Source organism: Leptidea sinapis, chromosome 21 (genome assembly GCF_905404315.1).
Source record: "Leptidea sinapis chromosome 21, ilLepSina1.1, whole genome shotgun sequence".
NCBI classification, from domain to species: Eukaryota; Metazoa; Arthropoda; class Insecta; order Lepidoptera; family Pieridae; genus Leptidea; species Leptidea sinapis.
In genome coordinates this window covers 6,032,645-6,050,825 of record NC_066285.1, presented here as the reverse complement: position 1 = coordinate 6,050,825, position 18,181 = coordinate 6,032,645, and the positions used below count along the sequence as shown (strand labels likewise).

The 18,181-nt window shown below is 33.0% G+C and overlaps 1 protein-coding gene across 12 annotated transcripts; it reads left to right on the top strand.

Moving 5' to 3' along the window:
* Positions 1-983: 983 nt before the first annotated feature.
* Positions 984-17,810, top strand: LOC126970596 (troponin I). Of its 12 annotated transcripts, none has more exons than XM_050816598.1 (10): positions 1,003-1,113; positions 2,475-2,513; positions 6,752-6,769; positions 8,081-8,209; positions 8,611-8,734; positions 10,261-10,361; positions 12,464-12,507; positions 13,378-13,519; positions 14,953-14,970; positions 17,383-17,810. In XM_050816598.1, exons 2-10 carry the CDS (start codon positions 2,499-2,501, stop codon positions 17,449-17,451), a joined length of 660 nt encoding a protein of 219 aa, XP_050672555.1. In that variant the 5' UTR covers positions 1,003-1,113; positions 2,475-2,498; the 3' UTR covers positions 17,452-17,810. The 12 variants fall into 12 exon arrangements, with proteins under 12 accessions (XP_050672566.1, XP_050672558.1, XP_050672561.1 ...); XM_050816599.1 differs by lacking the exon at positions 10,261-10,361 and adding an exon at positions 9,416-9,516; XM_050816597.1 differs by lacking the exon at positions 10,261-10,361 and adding an exon at positions 8,940-9,040 and having other exon boundaries at positions 1,004-1,113.
* The last annotated feature ends 371 nt before the right edge of the window (positions 17,811-18,181 follow it).

The window sequence follows — 18,181 nt, the reverse complement described above, 5'->3', positions numbered from 1 at the left end:
GGATATCATTTGTTTCTTATTATAACTTCTTTTCTTTAACATTAAGTTAACTAACGGCCGTTCCCAATATTCAGTTTATCTCTTACTTGAGATAAAAGTCGTAACTATCGTTGACTTTTCTGTCCCAAAAAACTTATCGACGGTAACTCACCTTATTCGTACACGCTCTCTGTCAATGGGACGACGTATAGCTTACAAGCGGTACAAGTTTTGTATGGAAATTGCAATTCACGCGTCCCAATAGAAGGCGATAAGAATGACTTATCGGGTATATTGGGACAACTTCTGATTATTGACGGCTAATTACTGACAGTATAAGGTAGTAATTTATCTCTATCTGTAGATAGTATATTGGAAACGGCCGTTAGAGACATGCCCCTTGCAGTGTCAGGAAAATACTATTATTTTTACTGGATATTATTATAGAAAGGGCTTATAATATTCGTAATCAAAGCCTTGTCAATTTCACTTACCAGTGGGAAGCTCTTTTGCACGGGATGCCGGCTAGATTATGGGTACCACAACAATTTCTGCCATGATGCAGTAGTTTTTAAACGTTATTATGTTTCGGTCTGAAGGGCGCCATAGTTAGTGACTTTACTGGGCAAACGAGGCTTTACATCATATGTCTCAAGGAGAGCGCAATTGTACTGCCACACAGATTTTTTGGATTTTTCAAGAATCCGGCAAGAAGCGGCACTGCATTGTAATAGGCAGGGCGTATCAATTACCATCAGCTGAACGTACTGCTCTTCTTATCCCTTATTGTCATAAAAAAACTTGTAAATATTCCTTTATTACCGCTTAAAACCCAGTTGCTCGGCCGTAGTTTCTGTAAGAATGTTGGACTACGCCAGCGTAATGTTTACGAGATATCTCGGTTACATGATGTCAGTTACAAGAGTTATTTCTGTGTTGGTGTCAAAACGACACTGCTCTAAAAATGACTGCGCGGAAAGTTAGCGCGTCGGGAGCAAATGGCGGTGAGGGGTAAGGGGGCGGTGGTATGCGCCTACGCATCGTTCGCCGCGCCTTACCGCCCGCCTCGCGCCAGTCAGCATTAGTGGCTCACGTTGGCTGAACCACCTTACGGCCATCTTCTTTTTCTCGTAGGTGAGTCAAAGTTCTACTAACAAAATTGAAGCGTTCAAAAGTGTATTAGTGAAGTGATTTATCAATGCCAGTGTAATGTGGTGGAGCTCGCTTCCGTATTAGCCGCTCGCTCGGCTCTTGTGACTTTGATCATTAACCGTAACTTTAAATAAACTTATTACTCTCGTTATTACTTACGGTAATATAGCTTTTGATAAGACTCGCAATGATATTATCAAAATACAATAATCGTTCTTAATATATTCTTTAATAGTTAAAATAAATATGTGTATATAGATATAACAGTTACGCAAAACTATCGAACTTTGTAGATATGCTATCATAGTAAAGACTTATATTGATAACTTGAGTGAGCTTAAGTATATATATATCTATATAAATGGTTTTGTAAATAATTAATTCAGTAACTCTCCTTACATTGGAATTTTTTGCAGAACCAAATACATGTATTGTTAATTAGAAATACGCTTTGCAATACGATCCAAAAGAATCGACGTAATCTGTCCGTTACGTCCATTTCTTTCCGCGACTGAATTACATGTAATCGAAGTAGAGCGCGCGCGACCAAATTAGGATGGGCGCAAATAGCTTTGAAACTATTTCAGTCCCAACCGAGTTGCTACGACTCTACCCGAAGTTGCACGAATCCGGTATTCGGTAACAGCGATGAAAATTCTCTTACACATTCCATAATATAATTTGACCTAATTTCGGATAGAATTTAAAATATATTTGCAAAAAATCCTTTGATTAAAATATTTCGACGAAATATGATTCAGGCTGAACCCTGAGAAACAGTTATTTTAAAAAATAGCCAAAGCTAATAAAGTAACAAATATTTTTTTCGTGCGTTAGACTATTGGATTTATTTTATTTTTCAGGATTGTTTGAACAATTTTAAGGAATCTTTACTAGAGCAGTTGTTATATAGAGTATCAAATGTCAGCTATCTTCATCTCGAGCCCTGTTGGCAATTCTCCAAAGACTTTCACCTTCGAGATTGCGATTAAGAGACAATGATTATATTTTGAAATTTTAGCTCAATTCCACTAAAGCTATTTCAATCGAATATTATTATACATTTTGATAGTGGTATGACTCTATCGCTGTGATACTTTTACGATTAAAACTTTTGAATATTTTAGAATTATCTACATTATTCCTATTAAAACAGGCAAAGTATTTTTTTAATAAATCTAGAGATCGTGATATTCCTTTCAAAATTAAAAATAATAGTCTTTTAATGGAACTTGTATTCCATTTCGTTAATTGTTTTATGCACTTGACTAGTTATCTGATATTTATACAAAGTCTGGGGTTTCTGTGTAATAACCATCTCATGAATCTATTCATTCTTTCAGAACACCAAATTCAAGACATACACAATGGCAGATGATGAAGTAAGGTAAAGTACACCCTCTTCTTCTTCAAATGAAATTTCATTTGTACATTTTGATAATATTACCTACTATTATTATTATTATTCTACCAATGATAGGCTCCTTTGCACAGGTTGCCGGCTAGATATGGACACCACAACGGTGCCTATTTCTGCCTTAAAGCATTAATGTGTAAACATTACTGTAATTCGGTCTGAAGGGCGCCGCAGCTACTGAAATTACTGGGCAAATGAGTGTACCTATATATTACTATCGACACTATTCCTACTACCAGTGGGAGGCTCCTTTGCACAGGATGCCGGCTATGCTATGGGTACCACAACGGCGCCTATTTCTGCAGTGAAGTAGTAATGTGTAAACTTTACTGTTTCGGTCTGAAGGGCGCCGTAGCTAGTGAAATTACTGGGCAAATGAGAGCTAATGAGATCTAATGTCTCAAAGTGACGAGCGCAATTGTAGTATCGTTAAGAATTTTTCGGTTACTCAAGATCCAGAGCGGCACTGCATTGTTATGGACAGGGCGTATCAATTACGCTGAACGTCCTGCTCATCTCATCTCTCGCTGTCAAAAAATCCTTGAAAACGGAGAGCTCTTTCAATGAAAGGTTGAAGTGTCTGGCTTCCGTGTCGTTCGTTTTACAACCAACGGGTTGCAAGAAAATCCCAATTAACAAGCACGCTAAAAACACATAAAAAATATTATATTTTTTTATAATGCAAGCATTATTCAATTTCTAGAAATGTAACTAAACATATTCTGCAGATGAAGATCTAATTTTGAATTAAAAAGCCGTGAAATTCTGAGTGAATATTTCTATAGCAGTCTGTTAATATAATATCTCAGAGCTTCAAGTAAAGATTCACTCGATCGAATGATTGACACACCAATCAACACTTGGCTTGAAATAAACCTTAACGGCTGACACAAAAAAATAAAAAAAATTACTTTTCGTAACCTGATTTCAAGATTAAAAATTAAATTCAATAACATAATATCACACAAATTATAATTAGTATTTTCTTTGATTAACTCGAGTGTTGCCATTTAAATAAAACACTTTTTAAAGGATTAACCATCTCGTTTTCAAACGTCGAAACGTTTTTAAATGTCGGGTTAACTAAAATAAAAATAAAAAAGTAACTTTTACGCAAAAATCCAAAGTAAAAATATAGTTACAATTACACGCGTTTTAATCCTTTAAAAGTGTTTTATTTAAATTATAATTATGCATTCTTTGCATATAATTAATTTATAATAACATTTGACTCTCTAAAAAAGTATTCCCGATTTCTGTAAGACATACAAATGGATGCATAGGAATGTTTCATATTGCTACATAGTATTTACAGCAAATATATGGATGATATCTATCTTGGTTAAGAATGGGTTCAACCTTTATCATGTCGCCCCAAATATCACGAAATTAAAATGTCCCTGCATATCTTTCGGCCAAATACTAGAAAGAACTAAATAACTGGGAAAATGAAAATGGAATAAGGGGTTTTACAGGATAAAGACGCGTGTACTTTTTTTTTTATAATGATGCGGGTCTCGAACCCGCGACCTCTCGCGTTCCGTGCGAGCGCTCTTCCAACTGTGCCAACCGTTCGAGTGACGTATCGTTGATAAGATATAATATGCCCCAAACAAAGTATAGCCTCTACTATGGGTACAAGACAATGATATATTTAATACAATATACTTACTTAAATATACATAAATACTTATAAATACCATGACTCGGAAACAAACATCCATATTATTCATATACATGTTTGCAACTACCGGGATTCGAACCCGGGATCTCTAGCTCAATAGGCAGGGTTGACTTAAGACTGTCCTATTACAAAAAAGTTAAACATGTGTTGAACACTTGTTTTAACAAAGTACTTTTACAAATCTGTCTTTCTGTTGTGTAGCGTACAACAATCTTTAGACATTTTTTATATTTAAACACGAATCGAAGCTTATCCAAGGTGTGCCTAACGGATTGATTATTAAATTGTATAATGACAGATAGGTGACAGCTGTCAAAAAATTGCGTTCCGTCCCATTTGTTTCTGGACGCTTCAGTTTATCTTGTGCTTAGCGACGTTTTAGTTGAACACAAGCTAAACAACGTTTTGTTAAAGTAAAAGATAAACTCCATTTTAGACGTCGTTAGTGTTGGTTCACTGGCGTTGTAATAGTTAGATCACTGTTTAACAAAACACGTGTTTAAGCCATGTTTATTTTTTTTGTAATAACACCGTGAATATTTGAAAAATTGATATTATTTTTTTATCCCAAAAATTTTATTGTCTTTCCAGACCGAAAGTTTTGTCGGTTAAATAAATTATGTGATAAATTTAACTTTGTGTAAAACAAATAATTGATAACACAATTAATTTTGAAATTACATGCGATTAAAATCCTTTAAAAAGTAATGGTGTTATTATAAAAAAGTTAAACAAGTGTAGAACACTTGATTTAAAAAAGTTCTTATACACGTCCGTATCTTTCTGTTGTTTCGCGTCAATCTTTAGGTGTCGTTTAATAGTTAAACACTGTTTAACAAAACACGTGTCAAAGCCATGTTTAATTTATTTTTTATAAAAACACCGTCATTTATTAAAGGTGTAGTACTTGTGAAAAATAAATAAATAATGGGTAAAATGGGCCGATAGGTTACGATGTTCTTATAGGTCACTATATTTTGGACACAAAACGTCAAAATATGTAGTTGTTGGTTCACACGTTCTTCTATACTCTCTAGAGAAATTACATAAAGTGAAACGATCTCAATGTGCTATTACATATTATACATATAGTTAACATAAAGATAAACTTTTAAACAACTTTGAAATATATTTTTGGATAAATCAATATGTTAAGTAATGAGATTTTTGGTTAGATAATTTAACGTCTAGATAGAGCCTCTTTATGTTAGGCAACGCATGATAACAGGCTATTTTTATAACTTATGTGTGCGTGCGTTTACTGAAAATAGAGGCTAACAGTTCATCGCTATTTCTTTTGGCGTGTATATGGCTATCTAGAAGTATAAATCATCTAAGTATTTTTAAAACTATTTATCATTTGTTTGACCAGAAACTTTGATTTTAAAATAATCTTATTTTCTTTTTATTTTTCTTTCATTATCTCTTCGTTCGTGCTACATCTACGTGTGGACGTCTTCTGCTTGAACAAACAGTATTGATTGACCTCTCCTCGAGACTAAGGTATAATATATTAACTAACTAACATATATTTAAAAATATAAAAAGCACATCGGGCCTACATTCGTAACATACATACATAAATTCGAGACTATCTATTAATGTCTAAATAAAATAACGTATTTTTTCATCAACACTACAGTTTATTTTCAATTTTATAACTTAGTTAACAATAAGGTTCTATATTATATAAAATTTGTTTTCAATTGCCTTATTTGAAGTATTTTTAGAAAGCCCAATGTGCACTCATCTCAATATTTACACATAAATCAATCAAACAACTCCAAAACAAAACATTACTGAGAAAAATAATAACTTTGAAAAAATAGTTTTGTTTACTCTTAAAAAAATAACACTGTTATATTCATTAAACGTAAAGTGTATGAAACATACTTTAAGCAGTTATTGAAAAAAATATTTTTAATAATTTTGCTTTTTCTACGGTACACTGGTAAAATAATTAATAATTGGAATTTTACCAAAAAATTTACGAAAAATATTAGATATAATCGCACGCGTTTTAATCTAATAAAGATCATTTTGGTAATTATTGTGATTATTAAATTGGTAATAATTTGTCATGCTATAAAGAGACCTCAGTAAGATTATTGTATATTCTTCTCACCGGAATTACTCTTTCCGAATATATAGGTAATAAAAAAATATGAACTACATTCGATACATATATATTCTTATAATGAGTGTTTAAAATCATTCAGGACAGAGTTTAGGTGTTTGGGCAGATGCTGTAAGTTTCAAATGAAATCAATGAATTTAACGATCTGCATAAAATTCTTAAATAATGTGCTATTTATGTATGATGCTTTAATTTTAATAAGCTAAGTAAACAACTACCAAGCTTCGTGTTAATAATTTCACTTACATGGTCACTAAACATAAAACGCCAGACAAGTACTAAATACACACATAACATAGTTATGTTATCTAATCACCAGCTTCAACACTAAATAACGATACTGTTGTAAAACAAATTGTAAATATATTTTTTTTCTTTCCAGAAAAAGCGTCTCGAGGAGGTAAAGTAAAGAAGAACGCAAGAAAATGAACATCTTTTGCACACACACAAACAGTTACAATCAATGAGTTAAATTGCAAAAGTCCAAAGAAATTTGATACCAAGCCCAGTGGCGTAACTATACCATCTGGGGCCCGTGGCAAATTCTTTTGATGGGGCCCTATCAGTAAAAATAATCACATTGTACTCAGTTTAATTTTAATAAACTTCGAGATTTTTAGCGTACTCAATTACACGTTGTATAATGTCCCACTAAGTACCAAAGGCCTCGCCTCTTATGCGAGAGAGAATGGTCTGTAGTCTCCACGCTAGCCCCATGAGTATTTAAGACTTCACATTCATCCATAAAATATAATATCTTAATGCATTCATCATCTTTTCGCTAGCATTTCGAATCAACATATTTTTGTTTAGGTTATTTGAAATGCTTAACGATTAACTTGAAATTGTATTACAGTCTGTAGTTGCCTCACTTTGAATTTTAAGCAGAAACTATAAAAATATACTTTTCAAATAAAATAAAATACTCAAGTGCAATGTAAAAAAATATTTTCGAGCTCGCGGTCTCTTGGCCGGGGCCCTCTTGGGTCGGGGTCTCGTGGCATTTTGCCAGCCCTGCCACCCTGTTGTTACGCCACTGAACAAGCCTTTATTCATATTTCTTTAGATACTCGTTGATAAAGTGTTGATACATTTTCGTTCATCAAGAGTGTCGATTCACATCTTTATATTAAATAAGTTCGTTCAAACTCATTCTTATACTATTTAGATTTTTTTCAAACAATCATATTACTTGTTTCAATTGATATGCATTATTGTAACACCACAGAACAAGTAAAAGCTGTTAGAAATGCCTACCGTCGTATCACAAATCTGGTACTCAAACTTTAACAACACACACAACACTATTAATTAACTATTCTTATCCAATATTAGCCTTATACACAAGTTATATTAAAAATAATACTTCATGTCAGCAAAATAAAATTTAATTTGTGGAAAACATAAATGTATAATATAATCAAACTGCAGCTTTAATTGAGGAAAAAATTGTATTCTCATTATTCCCATAGATGATGCTTTACACAGTGAATGCATTTATAAACTTAATAAACGTTGATTATAAGGTAAATAATTGCCTACTAGCTATCCTATTCAAAGTTGTGCAATGAACAGTCCGCAAAATATCACATCTTAAAATGTACATTTACACTACACAACTAATATGACAATATTTAGTTACACAAGAATACTTTATATACACTTTAAATTTAACTGTAATGACACTCTGTCATGGATATGATCTTCTCAGGCGAAGAAGGCCAAGCAGGCCGAAATTGACCGCAAGCGTGCTGAGGTGCGTAAGCGTATGGAGGAAGCCTCCAAGGCTAAGAAGGCCAAGAAGGGTTTCATGACACCAGAAAGGAAGAAGAAACTCAGGGTGAGTATTATTTGTGGCATGATAAAGACTTTTATCTAGACCCATGCTTTAAATCCTCTATTAAAGATTCTAAAACAGTTAGCTTATTGCCAACATTAAAACACCCAATATCCATTAGGACTTATGGTTATTAAACCATTACATCATCCAAACGAGTGTTGTAATGAAATTCAGTACAACATTACAACACTCGTTTGGATGTTGCAATGGTTTCTGGGACTGCCTTTTATAGAGGCTTCATTTTATGGGTGTACATAAAGTCTTGTATGCAACTGTTGATAATTGGGTATTAAAACACTCATAAACCTACATTCGTGTTTTAATACCCCTTATTACACAACAGTTGCATAAATAACTAGTAAAGATTGGATGAGACTGACATATTTGCATTTCAAAATTAGTTGCTGCTGCGTAAGAAAGCCGCTGAAGAATTAAAGAAAGAACAGGAACGCAAAGCGGCTGAGAGGAGACGCATCATTGAGGAGAGGTGCGGCAGACCCAAAAATGTTGAGGACGCAAACGAAGGTAAACTAATTTAAAAGAATAACTTAATTGAAATCAATGGATATTATAATGTATTACCCTTCATTAGTTCGCTATAGTTTACAACACAAATATATTTTGATCCTGAGCTCATCACCATAAAACTAATTGGATTTTATTTGTCACAGAAACTTTGAGACTGGTTGTGAAATTAATGCCAATATACCAATTGTAAACTTTATTATAGATACTATTGCAAGGGTTTGCAAAGATTACCACAGCCGCATCGCCAACCTTGAAGATGAAAAGTTTGATCTGGAATACATCGTTAAACGAAAAGATATGGAGGTAGCGAACCCAGCCGTAATGGAGGCGCAATCGTCACACTTATAAATCTTCCATCTTGTAACATTTTGACATTTCGAAGTGGCGTGTTATCTATCTGTCTCTATTCGTCTATATTAACAGCGAATTGTGCCACTATCTTCAACAGTTCTTCTTAATATTAATACCTAATACGTTTTTATTATACTCAGTGCAATCTTTGCAATGACCTTCTGCTTAAACTTCCCGGTTTTACTGTCCATACTTTATAACGAACTTTCCTGTATTCTTTTGCTTTCCAACACTTTAATATGGACGGTTTTATTACGTACGACGGTATGTACGTAAATATATAAATAGTGTAGATAGGTAGCTTGTAATTGTTAATTAATTTTATAGCGGCTCTGACGAGCATCATTACCGGTTATCACCAACGTATCACCAAGCTAGAAGAGGAGAAATACGACCACGAGATGACAGTGGCTTTTAAAGCAATGGAGGTCTGATTTGGTTTGGCAACTCCAATATTCATAAAAATTACTTGTTTGCGTAGTATTGCCACTCATGTGACTAGTAAACGTACCTGTTGTGTTTTTGCAGTCAATTCATTGGTAGGGTACTAAAAGTAAATATATCTTCTTTAACTTATGTGGATAACAAATTTTTGATCGCTATAATAACATGTTTCATAGTGCAACTATCGGAGATGCAGTGGTATGATAAAATCATGGTGCTATAGATAACATGAACATGAGTATAATATGCGAGTAGATCATGGGTTACCTATTTAGATACAACTATTGTCATGTGGCTTCGCTTGCGCTTGTGACCCCAAAGATGAGATGAATCAAGATACACATTCCACGTAACAGAACTGAGTTCCACGTAACTGCGAAGATTATTAATCTATGCTTAAATACCAAATTATGTTTTTCTTTAGCCGAACTGCAGACGATTTGTCAAATATACTGGCAAAGAATATCCAATCTTGAGGGGGATAAATGGGAATTAGAACGAGCACTCCAACTTAGGAAACTGGAGGTAAAACTGCATATTAGGAGTGGAAATGCATATGACGCGCTATGATTTTGATCTTGAATTAGATGTTTCGAAACGGTTTGATACTTGTACGGCTCACAGCACACATGCACACGTCGCTTCCATAAACAAGTCCAGGTCACTCACACATAGTATGCAAATGATCATTCTGCAGACTAAATAATCTGTCTTTCCTTTTTCTATAGAAGTAATCAAGAGAATTATCAAGGAGTATTATGACCGCGTATATGTGTGTGAGGGCCAGAAGTGGGATTTGGAACATGAAGTCAGGAAAAGAGATTTTGAGGTATTGACCAATAATTTAAAACCACTGTGAATACAACCATCGTGCGCGTGTGGAAGTTCGTGTTTCATATTTATATAATGCTTTGTACGTTGAACGATGTTTGCTATATTACTGAATTGTAAATAATGTCGAGGCGCGGATTAGTAGTGTACTCGTCGATCGTTATTTCTGTGCATATAGGTTGTCGTTTCGCGTCCGGACTCGTTCGCGATGCAAAATCGATCATCGCTCTGAGCTGCGAAGCTTTCATCTGACTTGGAGCTTATACGTTTAACTACACTAACGACTATAACAGCAACTATCATCGTTGTAAAACACAGCAAGCAGTCACTGTTAGTACAGAAGACCCGCTGCATGCAAACATAACATTCATCAATTCATCTGTACCTTGCTGTCCAGTATATATTATTAATTCTGTAAGAAGTATTGCGTAAGTGGATATTTCTATAAAACCACCTATTAATAGGATTGTTTCAATAGACAATTTACTGTTATATGCTTTTATCATTGCATGAAGTAACCGATTAGTAACACAAAGCTTTAGAATCCTAATTAATATTCTCCAATAGTATGGCACTTTAATAATATCCGAGGATGATGCGAGCGACAACATTGATCGAGTACCTACCAACAATCGCCGCTTTTATCGTGTGTGGTTATACTAGATTAGTGGCATTACTTAGTTTTCTCTTTTTTAGCAAATAGATGATGTATATACTTTTAGTAAGACTGGAACGATAGATTAGTAGTTAAGAGGCACATATAAGTGCATATATAAAACTTCTTGTTCCAAATCTCAACTATCATAATTAATGATAGCGCGATTGCGTGTCCAACTGAGAACATAGTGCCTGAATATTTGGAAGTCAGGTGATTGGAGAAAAGTGCCATGCTTTAGTCCAAACCCATTCCATATCCAGAAAGCAAAACTATCCTGCCCCTATCTCCTTCCACAGTGCTCCAGACATTTTATTTTAGTCATTCACACACAACACATTATGAAGAAACATATCTTAAGTTCGAAGTTTGCAGATCGATTTTGCACCGCAACTTGCTACATAAATCTTGAGACTCGTGTTGGTAACTGTGAACAATGACAAATTGTTATGAATGTATTGGATACCAATCATTGAGTGGAAGTTATTATGCACAGATAAAATATAATTCACAATATAATACAGGCTCGAGTACAGATACAAATTAACGACAAGCACAATTGTGATTAACCTACGTTGTCTACTAGGATGACATGATAATTATTTTGAATTTCTAGATGTAATCGAGAATGTAAAGTATTGTTGGTGCTAATAATATTGATTATTGTATTGCACATTATAGTGAGATCAAACACTTAGAATAAAACCCAAAGGTACTGCGCGAGACCAGATACCGCTACGTATAATGCACGATAATTTGAAGGAACAAGCAAAAGGTTAAAGCTGTTAATCAAAGTCCTATGTATATAAACATTTAGAATATGCGCCAGGAAACGGTATATGTGATGGGTCTATGGGACCTGGTTGTTCTGCAGTAGATATATACACAGGTTTTACTTCAGCTCGCTAATAATATTGCCTAATCTTGTTTCGACTCTCACCTTTTCTGCTATTTTTATATTTTTCTGTGTTCTAATCTTAGCTTTTTTCTGTTGTAATCTAACGTAACATGATCTTTTAATTAATTTCGTCTGATGCATGAGTAGCAATTTATAACATTTGATATAATATATGTACAATTTAATTCAAAAGCTTAAACATACAACGTAGACTTTTTGATTCAGCAATTCGTCGAAAGAGGAAATAAATTTGCGATACATGACGTAAGTCGTAATGATCCTAAATTATCTGGTTGAGATATTTAGAAAACTATCAATCTTACATTAACCTAATAATTGTACACTTGTATTTTTATCATAATTATTTTATCATAGTAATAAAGATGTGATATCTTTGTAAATGTAAATTTATAAACTTTTTGTAGTCAGCACTGATAGAAAATTGATTGATTTGGAGTGAAAGAGGGCAAAATCTAAACAGCTTTTTTATATCTAGCGTTTATTACACTTATATTCTATATTAATAATATATTTTATGTGTTATTAGATCGCCGACCTGAACTCTCAAGTCAACGACCTCAGAGGCAAATTGTAAGTAAAAATTAAATATTTATAAGCAACATAATGAAAATGATATCTTCGTTTCCTATAAAAAGTATATATAATATTCTTTGATAATAGCTAGACAACAGTGGGTTAGTCATGAATTTAGAAAAGTATCTAATTTAAATTACAGCAACTGCAGAAGAGAGCTATTATAACTTAGGTCCTAAAGAATCATTAAGAGAAAGAAATAAACATTTTGACTGTTGCTACTCACTATATTCTTGATAATGTTCTATATGTTCATAAGCACATTAAATTATTTGCTAGAAACTGTGACAATCATAATGTCAACACGAGGAACAAATGAGTGGTAGTTTTTGACGTTGAATAAGTGATTTTGATCCTATTTTGAATAAAAATATATGAATTTGAATTTGAAACAGCAACTTTTTATGTTATTGTTGTATTGTTATATACTCGGTCGAGTCGAGTTAGTAAGTCTTTTATTGAGCGATGTATAAAGATTTTCAATATGATCCCAGAAAATGTACAAAAAAAATGTGTTGCAAAATTTAAAAGAATTGTTAAAAACGTTTGTGTGGGAAAGGTTATTATAACATAAATGATTTTCTTAATGATACCATAGACTGGAATAAAGCGGACCGCCTCAGGCACTTTACTTGTAAATGTTTATTGTTACATTATTATTACATTGTAATCCATATTGTTATTTAAAAAAAACCCGCTGAGTTTCTTGCGACAGTTCTTCTCTGGTCTAAGGCAGTCTATTTTGAATGGGTGGTTTTTGACGTTCAATAAGTGATTTTGAATCCTATTTTGAATAAAAATATTTAAATTTAAATTTAACATCGACTAGCTGGAATACATAAAATATATTATAAATTTAATTCTCAGCGTCAAACCTACGCTTAAGAAGGTTTCCAAATACGAGAACAAATTCGCCAAGCTCCAGAAGAAGGCAGCTGAATTTAACTTCCGTAACCAACTGAAGGTTGTCAAAAAGAAGGAATTCACCCTTGAAGAAGAAGACAAAGAGGTAACTTCGCGTTTAATTACATAACAAGACAATAACAACTTCTGTTTACAAAATCACTTTTACAAAATTAACTAGATAATATAGATTTTAAATAATAAGCTATGTTTGATCAAAACATAATACTAGATATAGATCTAAACATAATACTAGATATAGATCTAAGAAAACTATAGAGTTTTCTTCAAATTTTTTTTATTTCGTAACAATATTAAAATAATAAAAAGTTGATCTTTGATTTTTTAATAATATTTCATAATTATTAACAATATTTTATATTTACTAATATTCCTGCAGGCTAAGAAGGCTGAGAAAGCTGATTGGGCTATCGGAAAGAAGTGATTTTACAACTACCTTCAATTTTAATTCGTATAATTCCTCACACATAAGATGATTTACTTTTAATATCTACCATTTAAATTATAAATAAATAAATATCTTATAATAATCACAATGATTTATTTATATATTACAAGTATTGAATCAAACCAATTCCATATCAACGAGGTGAGATGTTTTGAGAAGAGCGTAAATAGCTTCAGCATTTTGCAAAGTTTATATAAGCCATGTTATGTTAATAACCCATGTAACAAATACACTGGCTTCAAGTTTGCATAATTTGTCAGAGATATTTAAAGCGAGTTCACCCGCAAAGCTTATTATTCCCTAGCTATACACCAAATGCCTTTGCAAAACAACTTTTTGTTATATTATCTTATCCACTGTGACTAACTCAAAATACTCTGTCTAATGGCGCCTCTTCACAATCGGCGATTACACGCGAGCACGATCGTGCAGAGGACTTGTTCGCTTCTACATGCCGATCATCGTCTATAATCGTTATAGTGATCGCGTAGATCTATGACTTATGTCGGTTTTTTGGGCACGCATTAAAGGGAATTCGCGTGTAGTTGTGTGCGCGTACCCAGACGGTCTTTCATTTATTGGAATGAGCGAAGCCGTACGTACTTCACCTCATCGACCCGGCGTTGTTTTGTTATCCTATTATTTACATAGCGCGAGAACGATACAATGACTACTGGTTGATAAAATGAAGAAACATTTAAATTCATAGAAATCTATCAGAACTACCCAGAAATATGGAATCCTAAACATAAATATTGTGTACCTACGGAAAATAAATGAATGGTAGCAGCAGCTATAAACTCCACGTCCATCTTGAAGGACTGCCGCACAATAAATGATTACGGACGATCGTGCGGATGCTAACACGACGATCAACGATTAGCTTGCCGATGACAGACGATCATACAAGTAGCGATCATCGCCGATAGTGGAGAGGTGGCTTTATATTTATACTAAATTCATTACATTACATTTGCATCTTGTTCTACTATTACGTACTACGTACTCGTTTCTAGGCAGATCTTAATTGTTTCGGATTAGTGATTTTACATAAAACACGTGTTTTACAGGGGGCTGCGCAGAGTAAGGTAAAAAGATCGATGAACGATTAATTTAGGCATGAATACCATACAACAATAGAATCATTTTTAGAATGATTTCTGGTTACAAAATTGTGTGTAGAAAATTTATTGATACTGTTTGAAAAATATTTACTTTGAGTTAAAGTTGTGTTTTCGCACTATTTTTTTTTCTGCTTCTCTTAGTGATTTCGAGGCTGAGAATTGAAATATTAACGGGAAGTGAAATTGTTGAGTTATTACATTACATTATGAATACTCAATTCAATAATCTCTTTAAAAGTAGTTGACAATCTTTTGTGTAATAAGTTGATATGAATACAATGAAGCTAAAATTGCTAGCTATTGCAAAATACAAGTGTAAGATACATATCTGATTGATTCCTAAATTTCTCAGTCTTATTTATTTTTTTCAACTTTGTTTTATCTATTGATTACTAAGAACCACTACAAAGAGAATAGATTGATTTGTATGTCCTGTTGGATCTTAATTTTGATAGACATTGGGACATTGTCCACACTTCGTGACATTAGATGCACTCTTAGTGGAAATATTGGCCTTAATAGTGGCATTAGTGGACTTTGACTAGATTTAAATTCATTCCAATTAATCCTTCCTTTCTAGTTACATCTAAAAGATTTATATATTCACTTCCATTTCATTTGTCGAATCTTAAAAATAACTTTGATAGATTTTTTTCAACACATCTTCAAAGTATATTAAGTAATACACCTTCCTTAAAGGCCGGCAACGCTCCTGTGATTTCTCTTATGTTGCAAGAGATTGTGGGCGGCGGTGATCACTTAACACCAGGTGACCCGTACGCTCGTTTGTCCTCCCATTCCATGAAAAAATATCAAATCTGCAGTTTATTCGCTTTCAGTTTTATTTGCTTGCTTTTTTGAGCATCTGAGTAGGTATATTCCCTTTAACGAATTTTGTACGAAAACATGACTGTTAGTATCTAGTATGAGAAATAGTTTTAGAATATTATCGGATGATGGTGTTTTAGAAAATTAAATCTACGTAGATGATTTTTAGTTATTAGTTATTGCTTATATAAATTAGACAACTGAAGTAATTTAAATAAACATCGAATATTTCGCAGGATGCCGCACACAGCAAGGTAAAACAGTATCTATGAGCACATGTTAGCAATAATTTAGTTGGCACAGGCATAACGTAAAACACAATTATGTTTTTAATAGTGCGGCTTAGATGTTAGCATAAAAAAAATCCGTGGATAGATACGATTGAAATTTAATGGTTTATTTCGCTTTTAGAATTTGTTTTAGTAGATTGTCTTAAACATGAATTTAGGTCTATCACTACAATAGGATAGGATTTATCTATATGTATTGTAAATGTTTATCATTCTGCAATGTATATTTCCTATTACTCCTGGCACAAAGCTTCTCCAAGCACACATGAATATGGTTTCTAGAATATGATGGAAACAAATGAGTTTTTCTTGTTTATCATATACTCCGTAACAGAAATGAAAGAATTGAAGTAACAATGAAAAGAAACAAACATTTCAAAGATTTTAATAGTATAATATTCAATTTAGTAGTAACAGTGTTAGTTATAAAAAAAAAGGATGAATTTATCTATTTGCAATGAAGTAGTTATAGATGTCGGACTTGTCAATCATAATTAGCGATACGGTTCAATCAAAAGTAATTAAACTATATTGCTAATAGCAATGTTCAATAATGTTAGGAGAATATGAAGGGAAACAATTCATGACACTCCGTGGTTTATTAATCAAGCCAAAACTATTTCAGAATGAATATAGAAGGGTTTGTACAGGTGGGGTACAGGTCGTTAGTTACATTGCGGACGTGAATTGATGAGCTCTTCGCAAATGGTTGAAGTTCGCTCGCGGAACTCATTTGTTTCCATAGACATTGTGCATCTGCAACTAGGTACAGCATATACATAATATGTAAAGATAACTCGTGTTTATATTACTACAAAATTATATTTAAATATTGGAAACTAGATTAATCTTTTTATGTTAATGAAAGTAGTCATGACAAAAGCTTTTAATCAAGATTTTAAAACTTATTAAACTATAATAAGTAATAATTATAAAATAATACAATTAAATGTATAGTGACACTAATGAATGTAACTATACTTTTGAAGGGCAGGAAACTGTAATAAATCTCACTACTTCTTTTCTAGTGTGGAAGATTTTGCCATAATTTTTTGATTACTCCAAACTGTTTGATTTTGATAAATCTATTACCATATTTGTATTAAGTTTATCAGCAGCATTAAAGTTTAAAATGATACCGAAATTGCAGATTCATCTATTTATTCCTTTTTTATGGCGCAGGTGCATTATTGATGTACATAGCTTAGAACTAGAATATATTAAATATATAATCAGATTAATCTTAAAATTCTTTCAGAAAAAACCCGACTGGTCCAAGGGAAAGCCAGGAGATCAGAAGGTAAAAGAGGAGGAGGTTGAAGCATGAAGTGTCCCTCACCTCGATGAACCTTTTACAAGCCACGCCAAAAGAGATAATTATTTCAATTTACAAATCGTGCCTTAATTTTCTGCTATTGTCTCGACCTTGAGTAAACGAGACAGTAGAAGAAGAAAACGGTGAAAGAAAATCAATGTTGCGATTATTTTTATATTTTCTCTTTTGGCGTGGATTGTTTGAACCATGGCCAATTGGAAGCCGTATCCAATCCCTGAATGATGTGGTAACATATTTGGCTAATTCCGTCGTTATTAATAAATGACTTCACATCAATTGTCAATATTTATTTAATAAATATTTTTTCTAAGTTATGTAATAATTTAATAAAATAATTTAATATATTTCAACCCAGTCATTTAAAATTCATTCCACCCAAATTTCCTTGCCCAGTATACCTACCTATGCATATGATTTCCTCTATTTGTGTTGACAGTTCCGTTTTTGCAATCTGTAGAGGCTCTGAAAAGGTAGTGTACTTCAAATATCCAATTAATCTTTGAGTTGTCATTTGTCAGTTGTCGTTTGCCAATTAGAGAAGTTATTCGTTTAGAAAAATGTATAATTAGTATCAAGCGTAGGGGAACCTGTTGACCCTTGGCACTATGTGTACCTAGGCAATTAGGCAGGTTTCGAAAATTCCTGCGATGTTAAATTCTATTGTCTGGTGTATTTTGACGTCACTACTGACTATTCAATGTAGTTTTAAAAGTTTTATAAT